The sequence below is a fragment of the Camelus bactrianus genome, chromosome 19 (genome assembly GCF_048773025.1).
Source record: "Camelus bactrianus isolate YW-2024 breed Bactrian camel chromosome 19, ASM4877302v1, whole genome shotgun sequence".
Lineage (NCBI taxonomy): Eukaryota > Metazoa > Chordata > Mammalia > Artiodactyla > Camelidae > Camelus > Camelus bactrianus.
The window spans coordinates 23,215,112-23,234,013 of NC_133557.1; the positions used below are offsets into that span (position 1 = coordinate 23,215,112).

At 47.9% G+C, this 18,902-nt stretch overlaps 2 protein-coding genes across 4 annotated transcripts; one reads left to right on the forward strand and one right to left on the reverse strand.

The window, feature by feature from the left end:
* The first annotated feature begins 4,602 nt into the window (after positions 1–4,602).
* On the forward strand, positions 4,603–5,178 carry LOC105071859 (interferon lambda-1-like). Its single transcript, XM_010958621.1, has one exon. It carries the CDS (start codon positions 4,603–4,605, stop codon positions 5,176–5,178), a length of 576 nt encoding a protein of 191 aa, XP_010956923.1.
* A 2,400-nt stretch (positions 5,179–7,578) lies between these two features.
* Positions 7,579–18,592, reverse strand: SPATA2 (spermatogenesis associated 2). 3 transcript variants are annotated; one of them, XM_045519302.2, is made up of 3 exons: positions 17,927–18,592; positions 11,891–12,338; positions 7,579–10,958 (listed from the first exon to the last, which is right to left on the reverse strand). In XM_045519302.2, exons 2-3 carry the CDS (start codon positions 12,224–12,226, stop codon positions 9,732–9,734), a joined length of 1,563 nt encoding a protein of 520 aa, XP_045375258.1. In that variant the 5' UTR covers positions 12,227–12,338; positions 17,927–18,592; the 3' UTR covers positions 7,579–9,731. The 3 variants fall into 3 exon arrangements, with proteins under 3 accessions (XP_045375258.1, XP_074203527.1, XP_010956922.1); XM_074347426.1 differs by lacking the exon at positions 17,927–18,592 and adding an exon at positions 17,757–17,900; XM_010958620.3 differs by lacking the exon at positions 17,927–18,592 and adding an exon at positions 17,314–17,731.
* Between the last annotated feature and the right edge of the window lie 310 nt (positions 18,593–18,902).

Sequence of the window (18,902 nt, forward strand, 5' to 3'; positions counted from 1 at the left end):
AAGGCCCCTGAGTTCTTAACGACACTGTCGAAACAATGAATGAACCAGTCCGGGAACTGACCTCCCTCCGGAGCTACTGTGGGAGCCAATACATGTTCCTGCAGTTCGTGCCATTCTAGTTGGGTTTTATGTTACCCACAAATAAAATAATCCTACTGATAGAACATCACGAAGTCAGACAAGCAGATTCCAAAACCATATATATAGCATCAGCCTCTAAAAACTAAATAAAATTACATAAATGATGTGTGTGTATGTAGGGAAGAAACCTGGAAGGATAGGTGCCAAGTTTGAGAGAACTGGTCCTCTCTGAGCGGAAGGGTAATGGGTAACTATTAACACTCGTCTGTATATATTTTCTATTTCTTTCACAAAGAACGTCTATTCAATAATAAGGAACACACAGCATGTTATCTTCATTTTTTAGAATGTGATTACAGATGACCCCAGAACTAGAGGCGCAATGCATTAAGTGGAGGGCTGGGCTGGGCTGTCAGGAGCACTGGGGCAACGAGAGCCCAAATTGATAGACTCGCTTTGAAGAGCATCTGGCGGTGCCTAGTAAGCTTAAAGACGCCTGTGGCCCTTCAACCTAGTAAGTCCTCCCTTGGTTCATGTCCAAGAGAGCGAGGAGGGGCAAACTACTGCCTGAGAGCCAAGCACAGCCTGCCTCCTGCTCTACTTACTACCGGAGAGTTGAGGGCGCTTCTCAATGTGTTCAAATGGTTGAAAAAATTTCAAAAGAAGAATAATATTTCATGACATGTGAAAATTATATGAAATGCAGAGTTCACTGTCCATAAATAAAGTTTTAAATTTTTTAATAAAAAATTCATGGAAAATTGTTTTCTCTTTTTATTATATAAGTACCTACATTTTATGTGTATATATAAATACACACACACACACACACACACACACTTTTTTTTCACTTCTTGGTCCCCAGAGCTGAAAATACTATCGGCCTATTTACAGAAAAGTTTGCCCACCCCTGCCCTGAAGAAATTCTTACGTACTCATGCGTACTCAGGAGACACCTACAATAATAACTGTAATAGCAAATTATTGAAGACAAGCAAATTGTTTCCCACTAGGAGGATGGGTAAATGGTGGCACAGTAATGTGAGGAACACTACACAGCAGTAAGAACGGACGGAGGGATGGATGGATGGATGGATGGATGGATGGATGAAACTAGAGTAACGAATCAACATGGATAAATCTCAAAATGTTGAGAGGAGGCGGGGAAAGCAAACTGCAGGTGAGTAAGTATAAGTACATATAAAACCTGGCAAAACAATGCTGTGGTGCTTAGGGATGTGGCCAAGCATAGCAAAGGGTGAAGAAAGGCTGGAAAAGTCAACCCCAGGGCCAGGGGCTCCTCGGGGTAGGGGAAGGAGGGTGAGGAACTGCATTTGAACTGCATTACATCCACCCTGGCTTCATGGGTATCCCTGAGGTTTCACTTCCTAACAGAACCGTGGGCAACCAGGAGTTAGTCGTATGTGCAAACCTCAAAAGCTCCTCAGGTCTTCTGAGCCTCTATCCTTTTCTCAGCTCTGTGGTGAGGAACAGACACTCTCCAGGGGCCGTCCCAGGTGACTCCCTCAAATCAGGATCAGGTCTAGTCGTGGTGACAAAATCAAAATTAATAGTGGCTTCCCTGGACTCCTTGAGAACCAGGATTCTCAGGACAGGAATAAAATAGAAATGAGGCTGAGTAAAAATCCTGTGGTCCTGAATCTTAATGTAAAGCATTTAAGTATGAACTTACAATGTATTTGTTTGTTTGTTTTTAAGATGTAAACCTGTTCCTAGCACTGCCCATTGAAAAGACCTAGAAACAATAACGAACCCAGTGGCAGTGACCACCCCTATCTCTCAGACCGTGGTCTCCAAATGTCATTTCGCAGTAAAAGGACCCAGGGCTCTTTGGAGAAACATCAGATTCCAGGACTTGGGCAGGAAACGTACAAGATGAATGTGGAGTTCCTTGTCATACCAGACAGTGAGGAAGCAATCAGAGATTCCAGGGTTAGGTCGGTAGGACTCAGAAGCCAGCTTCAAGAGGGTCCTACTGGCCAAAGATGGGAATTTGCGCATCAATAACAATAATAATGCGATGGATTGAAATATTTAAAATACACTGAAATCAATGAGTTCATAATAATCCTTTAAAAAAATCAGTCACTGTTGGGGGATTCTAAGGCATCAACTCACTGTTCTAAGTAAAGATAAAAGGAAAGAAGTGAGCATTTATCCCACTTTTCTCAAACTATACCATTGGTAGTTAAATAGTAGATGATGGACGTTTCTTCTCTTTAACTTTTTTAAAATCATAGATTTATAGGAAGTTGTAAAAGAAGTACAGAAAGGTCCCGTGTACCCTGTAGCCAGTGTCCCCCAGGGGTAACATCTTGCGCAGCTATAGATCAGTATCACAACCAGGAAACTGACATTGGTACAATCCATGGACTTTGTTCAGATTACGTTGATGTTATGCTGTCCTGTGTGTGTGCATTTAGTTCTATGTAATTTTGTCACAGGTATAGATTCACATCACCACAGAAATGTTCTTTTTATAGAAGTATTCCAGTTGCCAAACAAGGAAGACTAGAATTGGAACATCTCCATTTTGCAGGCTCCAATGAAATAATGGATCCAAGCACTAAGTAACAAACAGCCTTAATAGCTGTTAATATCCCAGAGGGAAAGAACTGGACATAATGTGCCTCCTGATGAAAGAACACAACATCTATGACGCATTCTTATCAAGAAAAAAAATCTAACCCACATCTGAGCAAGCCTCAAAAGTCAACTACCATGTGATACACCACATTAACAGAACGAAGGACAAAAACTAAATGATCATCTCCACTAATGCAGAAAAAGCATCTGACAAAATTCAACACACTTTCATGATAAAAACACTCAAACTAAGAATAGAAGGAAACTATCTCAACATAATACAGACCACATATGAAAATATATGCGCCACAGCTAACATCATACTCAGTGGTGAAAGACTGAGAGCTTTTCCTCTTAGATCAGGAACAAGGCAAGGATGCCCACTGCTGCCCCTTCTGTTAAACATGGTACTGAAGTCCTACTAAACAATTAGGCAAGAAAAAAAAATACATAAATAAAAGGCATCCAAATTGGAAAGAAAGAAGTAAAATTTTATCTGTTTTCAGATGAAATGATCGTATATGCAGAAAACCCTAAAGATCTCACACACACACACACACACACACACACACACACACACACACACACACACACACCTGTCAGAACTAATAAATGAGTTCAGCCAAGCTGTAGGATATAAAATCAACACACAAAAATCAGCTGCATTTCTATACATGAACAATGAACAACCTGAATAGGAAATTACAAAAACAATTCCACTTACAATAGCATCAAAAAGAATAAAATATTTAGGAGTAAACTTAACTAAGGAGGTGAAAGACTTGTACACTAAAAACTACAAAGCACTGCTGAAAGAGATTCCAGAAGGCACAAATTAATGGAAGGACATACTGTGTTCATGAGTTGGAAGATTTAACATTGGTAAAATGTCCATACTACCCAAAGCAATCTACTGATTCAATGTAATCCCCATCAAAATCCCAACAGCATTTTTGCACAAAAGAAAAACAATCCTAAAATTTATATGGGATCTGAAGGGACCCTGAATAACCAAAACAATCTTGGAAACAGAAGAATGTCAGAGACCTCACACTTAATGTGATTTCGAAACACCGTTACATACAAAGCTACAGTAATCAAAATAGTGTGGTACTGGCATAAGGATAGACATATAAGCCAATGGAATAGAATAGAGAGACCAGAAATAAACCCTCATGTATATGGTCAAGTGATCAACAAAGATGCCAAGGCCACCCAGTGGGGAAAGGACAGTCTCTACAAATGGTACTGAGAAAACTGGATATCCAAATGCAAAAGAATGAAGTTAGACCCTCACTCTACACCATATACAAAACTTACAATGGATTAAAGGTCCAAATGGAAGACCTAAAACTATAAAACTCCTAGAACAAAACAGAGAGAAAAGTCTTATGACACTGAACTTGGCAATAATTTCTTGGATATAATAGCAAAAGCACAGGTAACAAAAAGTAGAAAAGGGGACCACAGCAAATTTTAAAACTTCATGTTCAAGGGATGCCCCTTCTCTGCCACTCAGGCAGCTCCCCACACCCCTCAGGTCCCGGCCCCACTGTGAGAGTTCATCGGCGAGTGTCCCATCCCGCCACCTGCCTCGGCCTCAATCAGGGGCTCCCCAGAGTCAGCGAGCGGAAGGCTGCCCCCAGGGGTCCTCAACTGGAGATTCTCCAGGCACAGGGGACTTCTCGGAAAGAAAGTTCTCTCCTGTGGCTGGATTTCAGTTTCTTTTTCCTTCCTGGCACAGGTCCAGGCTCACCTGGTTCAGCGACTGACCCCGCCCACTCAGCCTTTGACGGTGAGGTGGAAATTTCTATTTCCATTTGCCTTTTCACTTTACACACATCAGCTGGGATTGCCCAGTGAGCCCAGCTAAAAGCAGAGCCATGGAGCCAGAGAAGCAGTTGGGATTTAGCCATGGCTGCAGCTTGGGTCCTGGTATTGGTGACCGCGATGCTGGCCTTGGCCAGAGCAGGCCCTGTCCCCACTTCCAAGCCCACCATGACTGAGAAGGGCTGCCACATGGGCTGGTTCCAACCTCTGTCGCCACGGGAGCTGGAGGGCTTCAAGAAAGCCAAGGATGCCTTGGAAGAGTCGCTCTTGCTGAAGAACTGGAGCTGCAGCTCGCGCCTCTTCCCCAGGACCAGGGACCTGACGCAGCTGCAGGTGTGGGAGCGTCCTGTGGCCTTGGAGGCTGAGCTAGACCTGACGCTGAGGGTCCTGGGGGCTGCGGCGGACTCGTCCCTGGGGGTCGTCCTGGACCAGCCGCTTCGCACGCTGCGCCACATCCACTCCAAGCTCCAGGCTTGTGTCCCAGCTCAGCCCACAGCAGGACCCAGGCCCTCGGGCCGCCTCCACCACTGGCTGCACCGGCTGCAGGAGGCCACAAGGAAGGAGTCCCAAGGCTGCCTTGAGGCCTCAGTCACGTTCAACCTCTTCCGCCTCCTTGTAAGGGACCTGAGAAGTGTTGCCAGTGGAGACCTGCCCACCTGAGAACCTGGACCCTCACCCCGCCTGGGCCCGGACCTTATTTATGCACCAAGCCCCAGCCCTGCCTTAACTTATTTCCTCTCACCCCTTATTTATGGAACTGCGGCCCTGACTCATACCCATAAGAAAGGTTTATTTTTTGACTTTTGTACAAAATGTGTAAATAAACAGTAAGGAATTGGGGAAAAAAAAGAACCAACTACCAATTTTCAGGAGGTTGAGAGAACAGAGGAACAGGTTAAACAACAGCAAGGACTGCAATCAGCAAAACAGACTCCGGCAAACTCTAAAGGACGAACAGTCTGACGTCTTCAACAAACACAGTTCAAGGGGGAAAAAAGAGAAAAAGAAAAACAGGGCCCCTGTACTCTATAGACACAGCCTTTAGGGTAAAGGTGATTTAAAGATCTATCTGCCAAATGCAATGTGGAGGCCTTATTTGGGCCCTGATGCAAACAAACAGTTTTAAAACTATGGATTTATAAGACAGCTGGATGTGGGAACATTGACTGGATATTTGTTGCTATTAAGGAATTGCTATAAAAATGTAGATGTGATATCGTTTTGAAAGTCCTTGTCTTACAAGATAGACATACCGAAATATCCACAAATGAAACAGATGTCTGGAATTTGCTGCAGAGTAAGTTAGGAGTGGGGAGAGTGGATGGACAAGTAGAGAAAAAAATCAGTTTGGCCAGAAGTTAACTGTGGAACTGCTGAAGCTGGGTTCCGTGTACACAAAGGGGTCATTATACTGTCTCGTTTCTTTTGTAAATAAAAAGTTTTCTAAACTGAGAAAATGGAAAAAATGTGGTTTAAGCAAGATGATAGTTTATTTCTCTCATATAAAACTGAATGTAGGTGAGGCAGCCCTTTCCAGCCACTGCCCCACCCTCATCTTCATTTGGCCTCCTCGGGTCTCACATGGCTTCTCCATTCCAGCCAGCACAGCCAGGGTAGGAAGGACAAGCTCCTTTCTTTGAAGGACATGTCTTAGAAGACACATATAGCACTTTTCTATCCCAAGGAGCAGACGTAGCCAACATGACCATGCCTGGATGCAGGAGAGGCTGGGAAAGGTAGTCCTTATTCTGCATGGCCATGTCTAATATTCAGGGTTGCTATTAGCAAGGGAGAAGGGGTGCGCGGAGATCGGAGTTCCACTGGCAGTGTCTGCCACAGCTCTCATCCCTCTGAGCTTGGTAATCACGTGCGTAGGGTACCACAGATCAGTGCTCAGAGCTGGCAGCAAGGCTAATGTTGTACAGCTGGTGGGCCTGACAATGTTTAAATATGCTTGTCATTTACATATACAAATTAAGCAATCTGCTCTAAGTCTCTGCTCCGCTTTGGATACAGGAGTCAGCGTCTGGCTTTCTTTGTTCTTCCAGGCTGGGTGTTCATCTCTAGGAAGCTGCTGTCCCTGGCATCCAGGATGGCCGTGCCTTTCCTATGCTGTCACTAAAACCAAACCCAGCACCTGGACCTTCGTCTGGCCCAAGGCCTGGATATTTGTTTAGCCAGTGCACGAGATGGAGAACACTGTCCAGTCTCTTCCCTCTTCCCCCAACCCAGCAGAGTGGTCAGCACGGAGAGCACAGACACCTGACAGTGCATCAAGACAGGATGTCCCGAACCACAGCTGCTCTTGTATCACCCTTAAGATTTTTGCCATGTATTTTGCTTTTAAGTCAACTCTTACTTATTGAAGTATGGTTGACTTACAATGTTATATTAATTTAAGGAACCCCCATTTTTAAGAAAACCTTAAATTGATTTTTAAAGAAATCTCCTGTCGTTGCTGTAGATGGAAGAGCAGTGTGGCCTCCTCTAGAAGAAGGTAACTGAAAACCTAGCTAAGATTTTACCAAAGGCTCTAAGCCTGATGCCTGCTTTCTCTTTGTTAGAGACAAGCTAGCATTAAACTAACCAGGATCCTCCTTGAGGAATTTAAATGAATTGAAAAAATTTTAAATGGAATTAATCTTTTTCACAAGGTCCTTCGTTATTTAATGCCTGTCAGTCACCACCAACAATCATGTCTCCTGGGGTTGGCAGTCCCACTCCTGGGAAACATGGCTGAACACCTCTGTATACCTCAGTTTCCCCATCTTATAGATGGAGATCATAACAGGATTTATGTTATCTTACAGCACGGTTGAAACCATTATATGAGATCATGAATGTAAAGTCTCAGCATATGAAGTGCCTGGCTCACAGTATAAGCACTCAAATGCTGGCTATTAATATTTGTCAGTTTCATGGAGAAAATGTGAGCCCTGTCACTAAGGAACTAAATTTGGCTTGAGCATAAAAATAAATAAATACATAAACAACCAAGAACCCAAGTAACCCAAACTTCAAAGCAGCAGGAGGGGGGACATAGGACCCCAAACACTTCACTTAACAATGGAAGACACTTTATTATTATTTTTTAAATCATCTCTCAACATTTCAATTCTTGGTAGAAATCAAATGCAAACATCTGCATTTTTAAATTAACATATATTTAAGAATCTCAATCACAGCAACCTCACACAATAAGATACAAACCAAGAAGGAACATGGTCACAGCATTTCCTTTTCCAGTCCACGAACACAGTACTTCCGTGATGATACACACACTGGACTTTCTCTCCTAGGACAAATTAGTTACTCCTGCTTTTGTCTGCTGTGTAAGTTACGTGGCATCACGGTTGGTTAAAAGAGTTAGTGTAGTGCTAGAGCGATCTGAAAGTGGAAAACTAGAAAACTCAGGACTGGGACAAGCATTGACACTTCTGAAATGTGAAAAGGAAGAACATCAAAGGTGAATGCCCCAGAATGGGCTGGTCTTAGTAATAAAGTTGGTTGAAATTCAGCTTTATCTATACATTGAATATCTATATGTGATCTACTAGATATATTTCAAAAAAGAGCCAAAGATTTTGAAAACCTTAAAATCACTTAACTGAGTTGGAAGAACATCAGCAAATTCACAGTGGCCTCAGGATTCAGCCAGATTTAAATTTGCTCAAGAGCTGAATACCTCCTTCTACCAGAAAACCCATTGCATGTAAATTCCGGTAACATTCTGTACATCACAAACACTTATGGCTAAAATATATTATTAGTTCACAAGGAAGCGATTTTATTTTCAAATTCTTGCCCCAGCTCCGCTCTGCACCCCCAAAAGGAAAATCCGGGGCAGGTAATTCACAGGAGGAGTTTAAGGGGCCTTCAGGTTTGGAAGCGCTGAGGCTCGGCTGAGAATATCCAGAGACATGTGTCTGATGGGCACACGACGGCTACTGCCCACTTTTAGTGCAAAAAGGTTGCAAATGTTGCAGAGGAGTCCTGGAAACCGGTGAAGAGACGATGACTGAGATGGAGGGGTGGTGGGAATCCCAAATGATTTTCCTTCTGAAACGAGACTCAAGAAGTCTGGAGTGCAAGGTTCATGCTCAGCAAGTGGCAAAGACAAGGCTGCAGATCCACAGGGTGAGGTTCCTGAATGGCCAGTAGGTTGTCACAGTCTGCAGGTGCACGGAGCTCTCGGCCCAGACTAACCCCCTAAGTGCGCACTGGAGGTAGGTGTTTAGAGATTTATTGTAGGGAAGACAGTGGCTCTCCACCAACTCAGGGACATCTCTCGGTTCCTCCTCTGCCCCCACACCCTCCGCTCTACCCTCGGGCTGTGGTGAGTGGAGGATACGACAGGGAAGGGCATGAGCCCCTCCCTTGGAAGACTAAAGAACCCAGGGCATTTTATAAATAGCTACATCATTAATGTTTTAACCACTTTGAAACACACGGCAAGTCGAATATTTATTTAAAAATAAATCTCAAATATATCTATTTACAGTACAGTAAGAGGGGCATGTGCAAACAACAGAAATGGGGGATGTCAGTCCCACTGTAGAAGGTCCACACTTCAAAGCGCTGGAGCAAAGTTCGCAAACCTCACGGCTGAACTGAGCTGTGGTGGCAACAGGATGACATTAAACAAATCCTGGATTCAGTTGACCTTTGACATCTAGAGAGCAGAGAAGTCAGGCAGGGGGTGCAAGCGGGGATCCTCGTGTTAGGGAAGGGGTGGCTGAGGGATGAGCCAGTGGACGAGGCCCAGTGTGGCAGGAGGGCTCATTTCACAAGCCAACAGGCCTCGAGCTCGCCGCTCCAGGTGGGCATTTGGAGGGGACCTGGAGGGCCCTTCCCAGTCCAAGTTGGCTTTGCCATGGGAGTGTCATGGGCAAGAGTCCCAGAGACAGAAATCTTCCTTAAAAAACAAAAACAACGAAACAGAACAAGCAGTGGAGAGATTAGCAAAAATGAATCTGAACGGAAGTGCCACCCTCTCCCTTGCCAGGCGACACAGCAGCTATCAGATGAAACATATGAAACATCTGAGTCGCTAAGGGGACTCCCATGTGGTACAGTCGGCCCCGTGATCTCCCCACAACTACATGGTCAAGTGTAGGTCTCTGCTTCTGAGATCAATGCATTAACACGTCTTCCCCGTGAAACCAGAAAGCTTAGTGGTGTAGCCCTTGTAGCAGGGAGGTGCGAGGTCGAGTCTATCTGTACACGAGATGGGAGAACTGGGTGGACTTGTAGTTCAGCTGGTTGTTGGGCATGAACTTGTGCAGTTCACTCTTTTTGCAGCAGGGGTCATAATGGTAGGCGCTGAGGCAGGTGTCGCAGGAGACTTTAGAACACTGGGTGCAGGTGTTGGTGGCACCTGGACGATTACAGAAGCCACAGCGGGAGGTGACTGTGCTGGAGGGCTTGGATTTCGAGTGGAGGTGCAGCGGCCGGTCGAGGCCCTGAGTCTGGCCTGTGTACTTCTCCCGCAGAGATGATCCATGGGCCAGGCTATCATGGGCAGAGGCCTTGCTGGGGAAGGCGCTGGGCTTGGAGGCCGGGGAGCAGGCGAGCAGGCTGTCGCAGCGCTGGCAGAGGGAGGAGCTGCAGGACAGACCGCACTTTTGGCACTTGGAGAGGGCGGACTCTTTGGCGGGGGGCGAGCGCTTGTGGTAGAGGGGGTGGGCGTCGTTTCTGACCACCCAGACATCTGGCCGCAGGGCGTCCTGCCTCCGGTACGTGGCCCTTGGTTCCGAGTCTGTGTACAGATCCACATCATCCTGAGTGGAGAAGTACGTGCCACGCAGCAAGCCAAGGCCATTGTTGGGAGAGGGGGGTGGCAGGTCATCTGGGCTGCTGTGCGGGGAGCTGGACATGGTCAGGAGCGAGGGAGATGGTCGGATGATCTCGTCCTTGAGGTCATCCCCCAAGTCTGCTGCCACAGGCTCCTTCCGCAGGCTCAGTGAGGCCTTCAGGGGCGGCTTCCGGCTCTCCCAGTAGCTGTCGTAGGTGTCCACAGACCTAGAAGGCTTGGTCACTCGGGGCTTGTAGTAGTCCTTGGCTGCCCGTTCGCTGGCCGACTTCTGGAGCACCACGCGGGCCATGGAGGCCGTCAGGTGCTCCCGGCCCTCGGCCCGCCGCCGCAGGGCGTCCGAGCAGCCACGCACATCCTCTGCACTGCTCCTGCGCTCGCTCACCACGTCCAGCTCAGAGTAGCCCTTGTCCTTGACTTGGGAGTGGATTTCCAGCATCTGCTCACACTCTACCTTGGCCAGAAAGAGTTCAAAGGAGACCATCTTCACCTGGAGGGTTTCCACCAGCTCTCTGAGCTTGTATGCAGCCCCTAGCTCAGGCACATAGCCCATGTAATTCAGGATGGCTCGAATGTCCTCTTCCTGCAATGTCGACTTGACGTAATAAACAAAGGGACCTGTGTAGGTCTAGAAGGAAGGGGGGTAGAAAAAGAGAGGTGGGTTTTTCTCTCTGAGACACACAACGAAGCCTACATCAGAGGGCAGTCCATCATGAATGAACTGGACCACAGGGAGCAGGAAGGGAAGGGGATGATCTCGACAGCATCTCCCTACGGAAGGCGGAGGGTAATGCTTAGCAACGGCTCAGCGCACAGGGGCAAGGGAAACGACACATTGCTCCTTCCTTCAGCGTAGGGAACAAAGCCACTGGCTTTCTATATGGGGGGCAGCAGCTCTGCTCCGTGAGGAACAGGGCACACATGGGTAGGGAAAGGGGATCGGATGAGAGGTGGAAGGCCCCATGAACAATGAGAATATTCTTTTCTGGCATTTCTACAAAGGTGTGAAGAATATGTTAGATGTAAAAGCCTGACTTGGTGGAAACACTCCTGAGTCTCCCCTGCCTCCAGAATGATTCAGAACCCTTTTTAATTCATCTTCCCCCCTCCTCTCTGTCTTTCTCCTCTTGCCTGGGCACCTGCACAGCCTCCTAATGGTCTCCCCGCCTGACTCTTGCCCCTCCCCAGACAATCCCCCACAACAGCCAGGAGGATTCTTTTCCAATGTCACCCTGATCCTGGCACTGCCTGACTCCCAGCCGCCTTGGAGTAAATTCCTGCCCTCTGCCCTGGGCTTCAATGTCCTTCAGAAGCGGCTGTTCCCACCTTCCCAACCTCACAGTTTCAGGGTTGGGGACCCAGTTAAGAGATGACACAAGGCCAAGAGGCCAGGTGGGGAGCCACAGGGGTAATTCCGGTTTTTCTCTCAAAAGAAGCGGGGAATCTGGGAGGGTCTGCAGGCAAAGGACGGATATGATCAGGTTGGCACAAACCCTCTCAAGATGGACTGGAAGGGGCAAGAAGGGAGACCAACGTGGAGGGCCCGTCCCTAAACCTTACCTTGATGCTTCTGAATTCCTTCTTCCACGGGTAGAGGAAGAGGTTGACGCCCACCGTTTCGAGCATGCTGAAGGCGCAGTGCAGGGCCCGCAGGCTGGAGGAGCTCAGCGAGCTCAGGGAGCGCTCCACTACCTCATAGAACTGGATCAGCCGGAATCGATAAAGGGGATCCACCTTGTGCAGGCTGAGCAGGGTCGAGGCTGCCACCCGCAGGGACTCATCACTGCCAGGCTGCTGCTTGCTGGGGGTGGTGTCCACTTTGCCCTCATGGAACTGCACGTACTTCCGAAATAAGTCATCCTTATATTTTGTATCCATTGAACTGGGCTTTCCCATCCAATCTGGTCCAGGGACGGGGGCTACCTTATCTCCTCCATGGCTTCTGGGCTAGAGGCAGGGACATCGCTAAAAGCACTGACATGTCACCTGCCTGGCCCAGTGGAATGCTCTGGAAGTGGAAGAACAAGAAACACATCATTCCTCGAAGTGGTCCTCATACCAGCTTGTGGCTGCTGAGGCCAAGCAGAAAACAACTGGCCTGATCGACACTGGGCACCACCAGCCCTGGTCCCTTTCTGCTCATTCAACATGTTAACTGACTACATACACCATGCAAAGTTGGAGTGGAAATAGGACAGATAAGGTCCTTGACTTTGTTGAGCTCATAAATGAAAAATATGATTAGAGGCACCTAACCTGGTTTTGTGGGGATGGGAGAGATTTAAAAAAGCCCCTGAGAAAGTGACGGTCAGACCCAAAGGATGAGGCGTCGGCAGGGAGGAAGGCCCTGAGCTAACACTAGCAGCACTTACTATGTGCCGGGTACTTACATGTACTAACTCATTCTGCCTTCTTAAACAACTCCAGGAGACAGTTGTGAACACTGAGGCATAGAGATGTTAAGGAATTTGCCCAAAGTTACAGGACTATTAAGAAACAGAGCTGAGATCAGAGACCAGGCAGGCTGGCTACAAAGTCCATGCCCTTAACCACCTGCTTTCCTGAGGCCGGAAGGAACTTGGCATGTGAACAGAAAGAAGGCTAGTGAGGCTGAAGCAGAGAGAGGAGAGGGTGACAGGAGATGAAGCCGCCGGCATAAGAAGGATCTCGACCCCAAGGTCTCAAAGAATTGTACATTTCACTCAAAGAACCACATGAAGCCCCTGAAGAGTTCAAAGCAAGGGGGAGAGGGACATGATCATCTCTGCAATTTTAAAGAGACCACTCCAGCTGCTGACCCCTGGAGAGTGCTTTTATTCACCTTTGTTTTTCACAGGCTCCTGTTGGGAGAGGATAGAACATTCTGAGCTGGGACACACAGGATTTATAAACGCTTGCTGTCTCCTTGGCCACTTGCTAATAGAACATGTACAGATCTAACAATATTCTTGGTACCACAACTCTGGGAGCAAATCTGGATTCATCAAGGGCTATGCCAGGGCCAGGGGAGGCAACACAGCATGGGGGCTACAGATTCCGAAGCTGGACTGCATGGGTGTGAACCCTGGATCTGCTTCCATGGGTTACTTGAGCAAATTACTCAACCTGGGCCTCAGTTTTCTCATCTGAAAAAGGGGGTTAACAATAGTACTTATAGTCCATAGTTGGTGGAAGGATTACAAGCAGTCAGTATAGAAAGCTCTTCAGAGTGCCAGCTCAAAGTAAGCCCTTGATACACATGAGCAGACATTTCTGGTGTCTGAAGACGCTATACTCCCCAAGATGCCAAGCATCCTCAAGGAGGTAAGATCAGAGTGGAGGCAAATATCTCTGACTGGGGGTTGGATGTGCACTTTCACACTCGCCTGTCCTGCCTTTCCTGGCCACAAGCTCCATGAAGCAGTTGTGACCGAATGACTCAGTAAGGTAATCCAAGCACAGTGCCAGGGCATGGCAGGTGCTTCATAAATGTCCACTGTCTGAGAGAAGGAGGGTCCTGCTGGCTGTGGGAGATGGTGAGGGACCGAGAAAGAAGCTGCAGTGGGATGGGATGGATCTGCTGTAGAGTCCTTTAGCAGATATGAGTTCAGCTCAGGAAGTCCTAAAGGCCTACGTGCCTGGCCACTATCCAGAAGTCAATAAAATCACCCAAGTCTCAAGAAGCCACTCCTCTGGCTTCTCCATAGTTTTTGGGAGACACTCGGGGGTCTTAACCAAGGGGTGAAAGAAGGGTAATACACACAGGAGAATTAGGGACACAGAGAGGCCACCTTCTCCCACCGACTGCCCTGCCAAGAAAGCCCAAGGAACAAATAGAACAAATAAACCTGAGGAACACACAAGACAAACAAATCCATTTAGGATCAAATTCTACTTTCTGACCAAGGTCAAAGGCTCTCTGTGGTCCTCAGGGCAGTCTTTCCCTTCCCTCTAAGGTCCACCCACATGGACCCTTCTGTCTGCTCCTCAAACGCACCAAGCTCATTTCTGTCTCAGGACCTTTGCACATGTTGTTCCTCCTGGTAATTCTGATTCTTCTCAAGGCTGGCTCTCATCATTCAGGCCTCGGCTCAAATGTCATCCCTCTGAGGCCCTCCCTGACAAGCCTGGCTCAGTAAATCCCACCTGCCCCAGCCCTCATTATCCCATTATCCTGTGGTAATCACCATTTGAAATTATCAATTTTATTCATTTACTAGCTTCCTCTTTGTCTCCCCCCAGTACCCAGTAAAATCCCCAAAGGCAAGGACCATGTCTGTTTTGTTCACCATGATGCCTAATGCAGAGTCTGGCACATAGTAGGTGTTTCATAAAACAGGTGAAACAAATGATGCAAAGCATTGAACATTCATGATGCTTTAGTTTCTCTTTTGCTCTCCCCAGAATTCGGGGAGAACAGCTGGAGCGAGAAGGAACCAACCTGGTGTAAGTAGATCAAGGTTAGTAAAAATTGGGCCTTATGACTTGAAACCTGTGTTCCTCCCACCACTCCCATGATTCCTGAGCTCAACAAGTATTTACGCAGCAGCTACCATGTGCCAGGCCCTAGACTGGGTGCAGTGGGGAAAATGTAGGGTGGGTAGGGGACAGCAGTTGAGAAGAAATAGCTCTACCCTGAATTCTAGTTGAAAGGGCTTATTGCCTGATATCAAAGTATGTTCGTTCTCTTAAAAAATAAAACTGTATTGCAACCTGAGAGAAGACACAGCTGTCCTTGCTAACAAAAGCCCATATGCATTTACCATTTTTATTTATCTAAAAGAAGCTTCCATCCAGCCTCTGGCCCCAGGGACTGCTTTTCAGTACATCTGAGAACAATTTAAACAGAGGGACATCAAGCCTCCTAAACGCTGCTATGATTTTTCTCCAAGGAAGTCAGACTTAAGCCCATAGAGACTGATTTTTTTTTTTTTAAAGTCAGCCACCCTCAAGCTCAGCATCTGCTGCTCTGTAATCACACCATAGTCCACACCCTTGTGTGTGGCTAGCAAACAATAAACAAGAGAAAAGGATCCAAATAACCCAGCTGGTATTCAAAGTCCTAAAGTCAAGGATAGGGAACCCACCTAAGAAGAATCTTGAACCCACCTAGGTAGGTGAGGAAATAGGTGGAAAAAAAAAATGACTGTGAACAGATAATTAAGGAAAGGAGAGAAAAAAAACTAATAATGCCTGAGGTCCTCCTATATGGTAAGCATCAAGCTTTCCACTTTCATCGCTTCGTCCAGTTTAATCACTGCAACAATTCTATGAGGAAACAAACCAACACTCAGCCATTAAACAACCTGCCCAACAGAGCCTGAAAGGATCAGAGCTGGAATTTGAACTTGGGTTGGCCGGCCCTGAAGCCTGTGCTTTTTCTCATTTAGCTCGCTCACTTACTATTACCGTTAGCACCATTCACTGAGGAATTAGCACATAAAGGCCCTCTTCTAAGTGCTCCACGACAATCAATGAAATCCACACCACAATCCCAATGTTAATGAAGAAAAAACCTGAGGCTCAGAGAGGCCAAGCCGTTCGCCCTAAGTTGCAAGGCTAGGAAGAAAAGGCTCTGAGATCTGAACCTAGTCCTGATGCCAAAACCCTGACTCAAGCTCTGAGCTGCACTGCTTTTAGGCAAAGCTGTCCTGCTGCTGGACAGCTCTTGAAAGGGCTGGGCTAAGTTAGAATGCCCTATGGCAGGGCGAGCAGAGCTGAGTTCCAAAAATTCACGCAGTAGCAAAATTCACATCTTCTCACACTGAACAGGGCTGGAAGAGTCACAAATCTCTTTATGATGTAAGCTCAAGGGCCAAGAAGAGAGGCTGGCCAGAGACCGGCCAGTGGTAAAGCAGCTGACATCATCCCTCCTGAATTCATTTTCTGAGAATACAGGCTGCATTGTAGCCGGCCATAGCTGGTGTCTCTTCTGAGCATAGAGCTAGCAATTTATTCCTAGCACTCTGCAAGAACAACAAAAAACACACTCTCTGCAAAAAACAGCATGGTTACAGGAGACTAAGACAACACAGTGACAGAAGCCGTTAATTTCTCCAAGCAACCCAAGGATTGGAACGCCAAGACATGCCAGTCTGGCGGACAAAAAAAAAAAAAAAAAAAAAAAAGGCACTCTGAACATCCTTCCAGAGTCAGGCGGGTGCCTAGAGCCAACAGGCCTGGTCAGCACTTCCTGCACCTACAATCTGGGCCCCCTTTGAAAAGCAAATCAATGAAGAGAGAGATACTGCAGCCCGGGAAGTGATGGCTTTTTAATTATTATTATTATTTTTAACATCTCAAAAAAAAAAGCTGTATTTGTTTAAAACCCCACGGAACAAAACTGAAATGATTCTGGGTAGCAAAGCATGAAGCTTGGCTTTACCTCAGCTGGCCCATTCAAGCAGAAACATTCCCCAAGCAGCATTTGAAGGCGCCCCCTCCCTGCACAGGCAGAAGCTATTTTGGGCCCAGCATTGCCCCAGTCCACAGGTTTACAGATTCCTGGTCTAGCTTCAGGCGGCTCAGAGTTCCCTCAGCCTCCAAACAGCAGCAAGGAGAGCGCAGTTCAACCCCTCCACCTCTGCATCCCACTCCTTTGCAATCATTCCAAACCCGAGGCCCCTGAGACACATCCCAGGCAATCTGTGAAACGCCAGAGGGTCCCCACACCCCAACCTGATTACACAGAAATTGAGAGAGCTTCCAAACCTCTGAAAATATCCTCATTGGTGCTGAAATTGGGCTTCCCTTGTGGCAGCTGCCACTCTCAGAGGGGCTCTAAAGGAAGCAAGTTCTCCTCCCTGCAGGGAACAGAAGCTGGCGGCTGCTATTCCCAGCTGGTAATTCCTAGAGCCCCTGAGGGCCACATCAGTTGTGAAAAACACCTGTCCCAAACTCGGGCCCTCCCTACGGGTCTGTAAATGAATTAACAGCAGCTTTCGTCTATTGGATACCTGTTGTATGCCAAAGACCGTGCTTCACATGCATTATCTCATCCTCACCATGGTTTCGAGCAGGTAGGTTCACTCGCCATCTCACTAATTAGGCAACTGAAGCTCAGATGAAGCGACTTGTCCAAGGTCACATAGTGAGTACAAACCCCGGTCTGCCGCCAGAGCCTAGGCTGGGGACCACTGCGCGGCATCTGCCTCACGGTGGAATCGGGTGTCCTGCTGTGTTAGTTGCCGAAGAGAGGGTGTTCCTCCTGAGCTGCCCTGAGCTACCCATGGCCAGTCCCAAGAGTCTGCGAGGCAGCCCCTGGGAAACTGGGTATCCTGAGGACAAGCTAGGCCCCCGGGGCGCTGAAAAGGCGGGCCAGCCAGTCGCCCGCCCCGGCCGCTAGGCCACCCCTCTTTCGGGCCGGCCAAGCCTCGCCGAACCCGGCGCCCCCTCCACCCGGGGAAGCCCCGGAGGCCGTTTCCGCCCGCGGCCGCCCTGGACTCACCCCGGCAGTGCCACCGAGGACGCCTCGGCCAAGGGGAGCAAGAAGAAGCCGCGGCCGCCGCCGGAGCCGGGCCGGGCTAGGCTCCCGCCGCTCCGGCCGGCTGCAGGGGACCGAGACCAGTAACCCGGGGCCGCAGCGACCCGGAAACACTCGGCCAGGAAGTGACGTACCTCAGAGGCGGCTCCAACGGGAGGCCGGGCCGCGGCTGCGCGCTGGGTCGGGGAGAAGCTGATGTCCGCTGGCGGCGGAGGAAGAAGCGGGAGGCAAAAGAGCGAGCAGAGAAGCTGCGGAATCCCTCTTCGGAGCCTAAAGAGCTGCTGTGGCGGCCTGAGCTAGGACCCGGAAATAGAACGGGCCGGAAGTGACGCACGCCGCCGGCCCCAGGATGGCGGCTAGCTAGGTTGTCATGGGAACCGATTCGGAGCTGGATGGTGAAAGCTCGGAGCTGCAAGAACAGATTGAATGCCCCCTCACCCCCGCCTCCCGGACTTGCCACTTGTCGAGAGGATCCACTAGCTGAGCTCCAGACTGTTCCTGAGCAGGAGGTGATAGTTGGATCCCCCATTTTTCAGGTGGAAATATCGAGGCTTAAAAAGAGCGCCTGAGATGCCCAGTATCACGTGAGGCTGAATTTAGCCTTGAGAGGACAGTTGATGTTACAGACTGTCTTTAAGATTGGGGGCCCCAGCTTTGCTTTTGCCACTTACTAGCTGCGTGACTTTCAGCTAGTTACTTAACCTCTCTGAGCCTCAGCTTTTTCACCTGTAAAATGCAGTAATAATAGTACTGCCTCCTGGGGTTCATGTGAGAATTTAAATGAGTATGGAAACCACTTATTACAGTAGTTGACTTACAGTGATGATCTTATTTAACACTTTGTTTTTTAAATCTGATTAAGTCAAAGGAAATGACTTCTCTGTGCCCTAAACATCCCTAAATGGAAGCTAACACTTTGCCTTCTTGCCTTATGACTTTTTACCCAACAGTGGCAACGTAGACTACACTGGCGTCAATCCTGGTAGCTTGTCACTTCACTTCACTGATTTGTCTTCCACCCACCAGTTTGACTGTGAACTTGGCTTTTGTGGTTCTCCACTCACTGAATCCCTAGTGCTTGAAAAGTGCCTAACACATACACAAGACTTT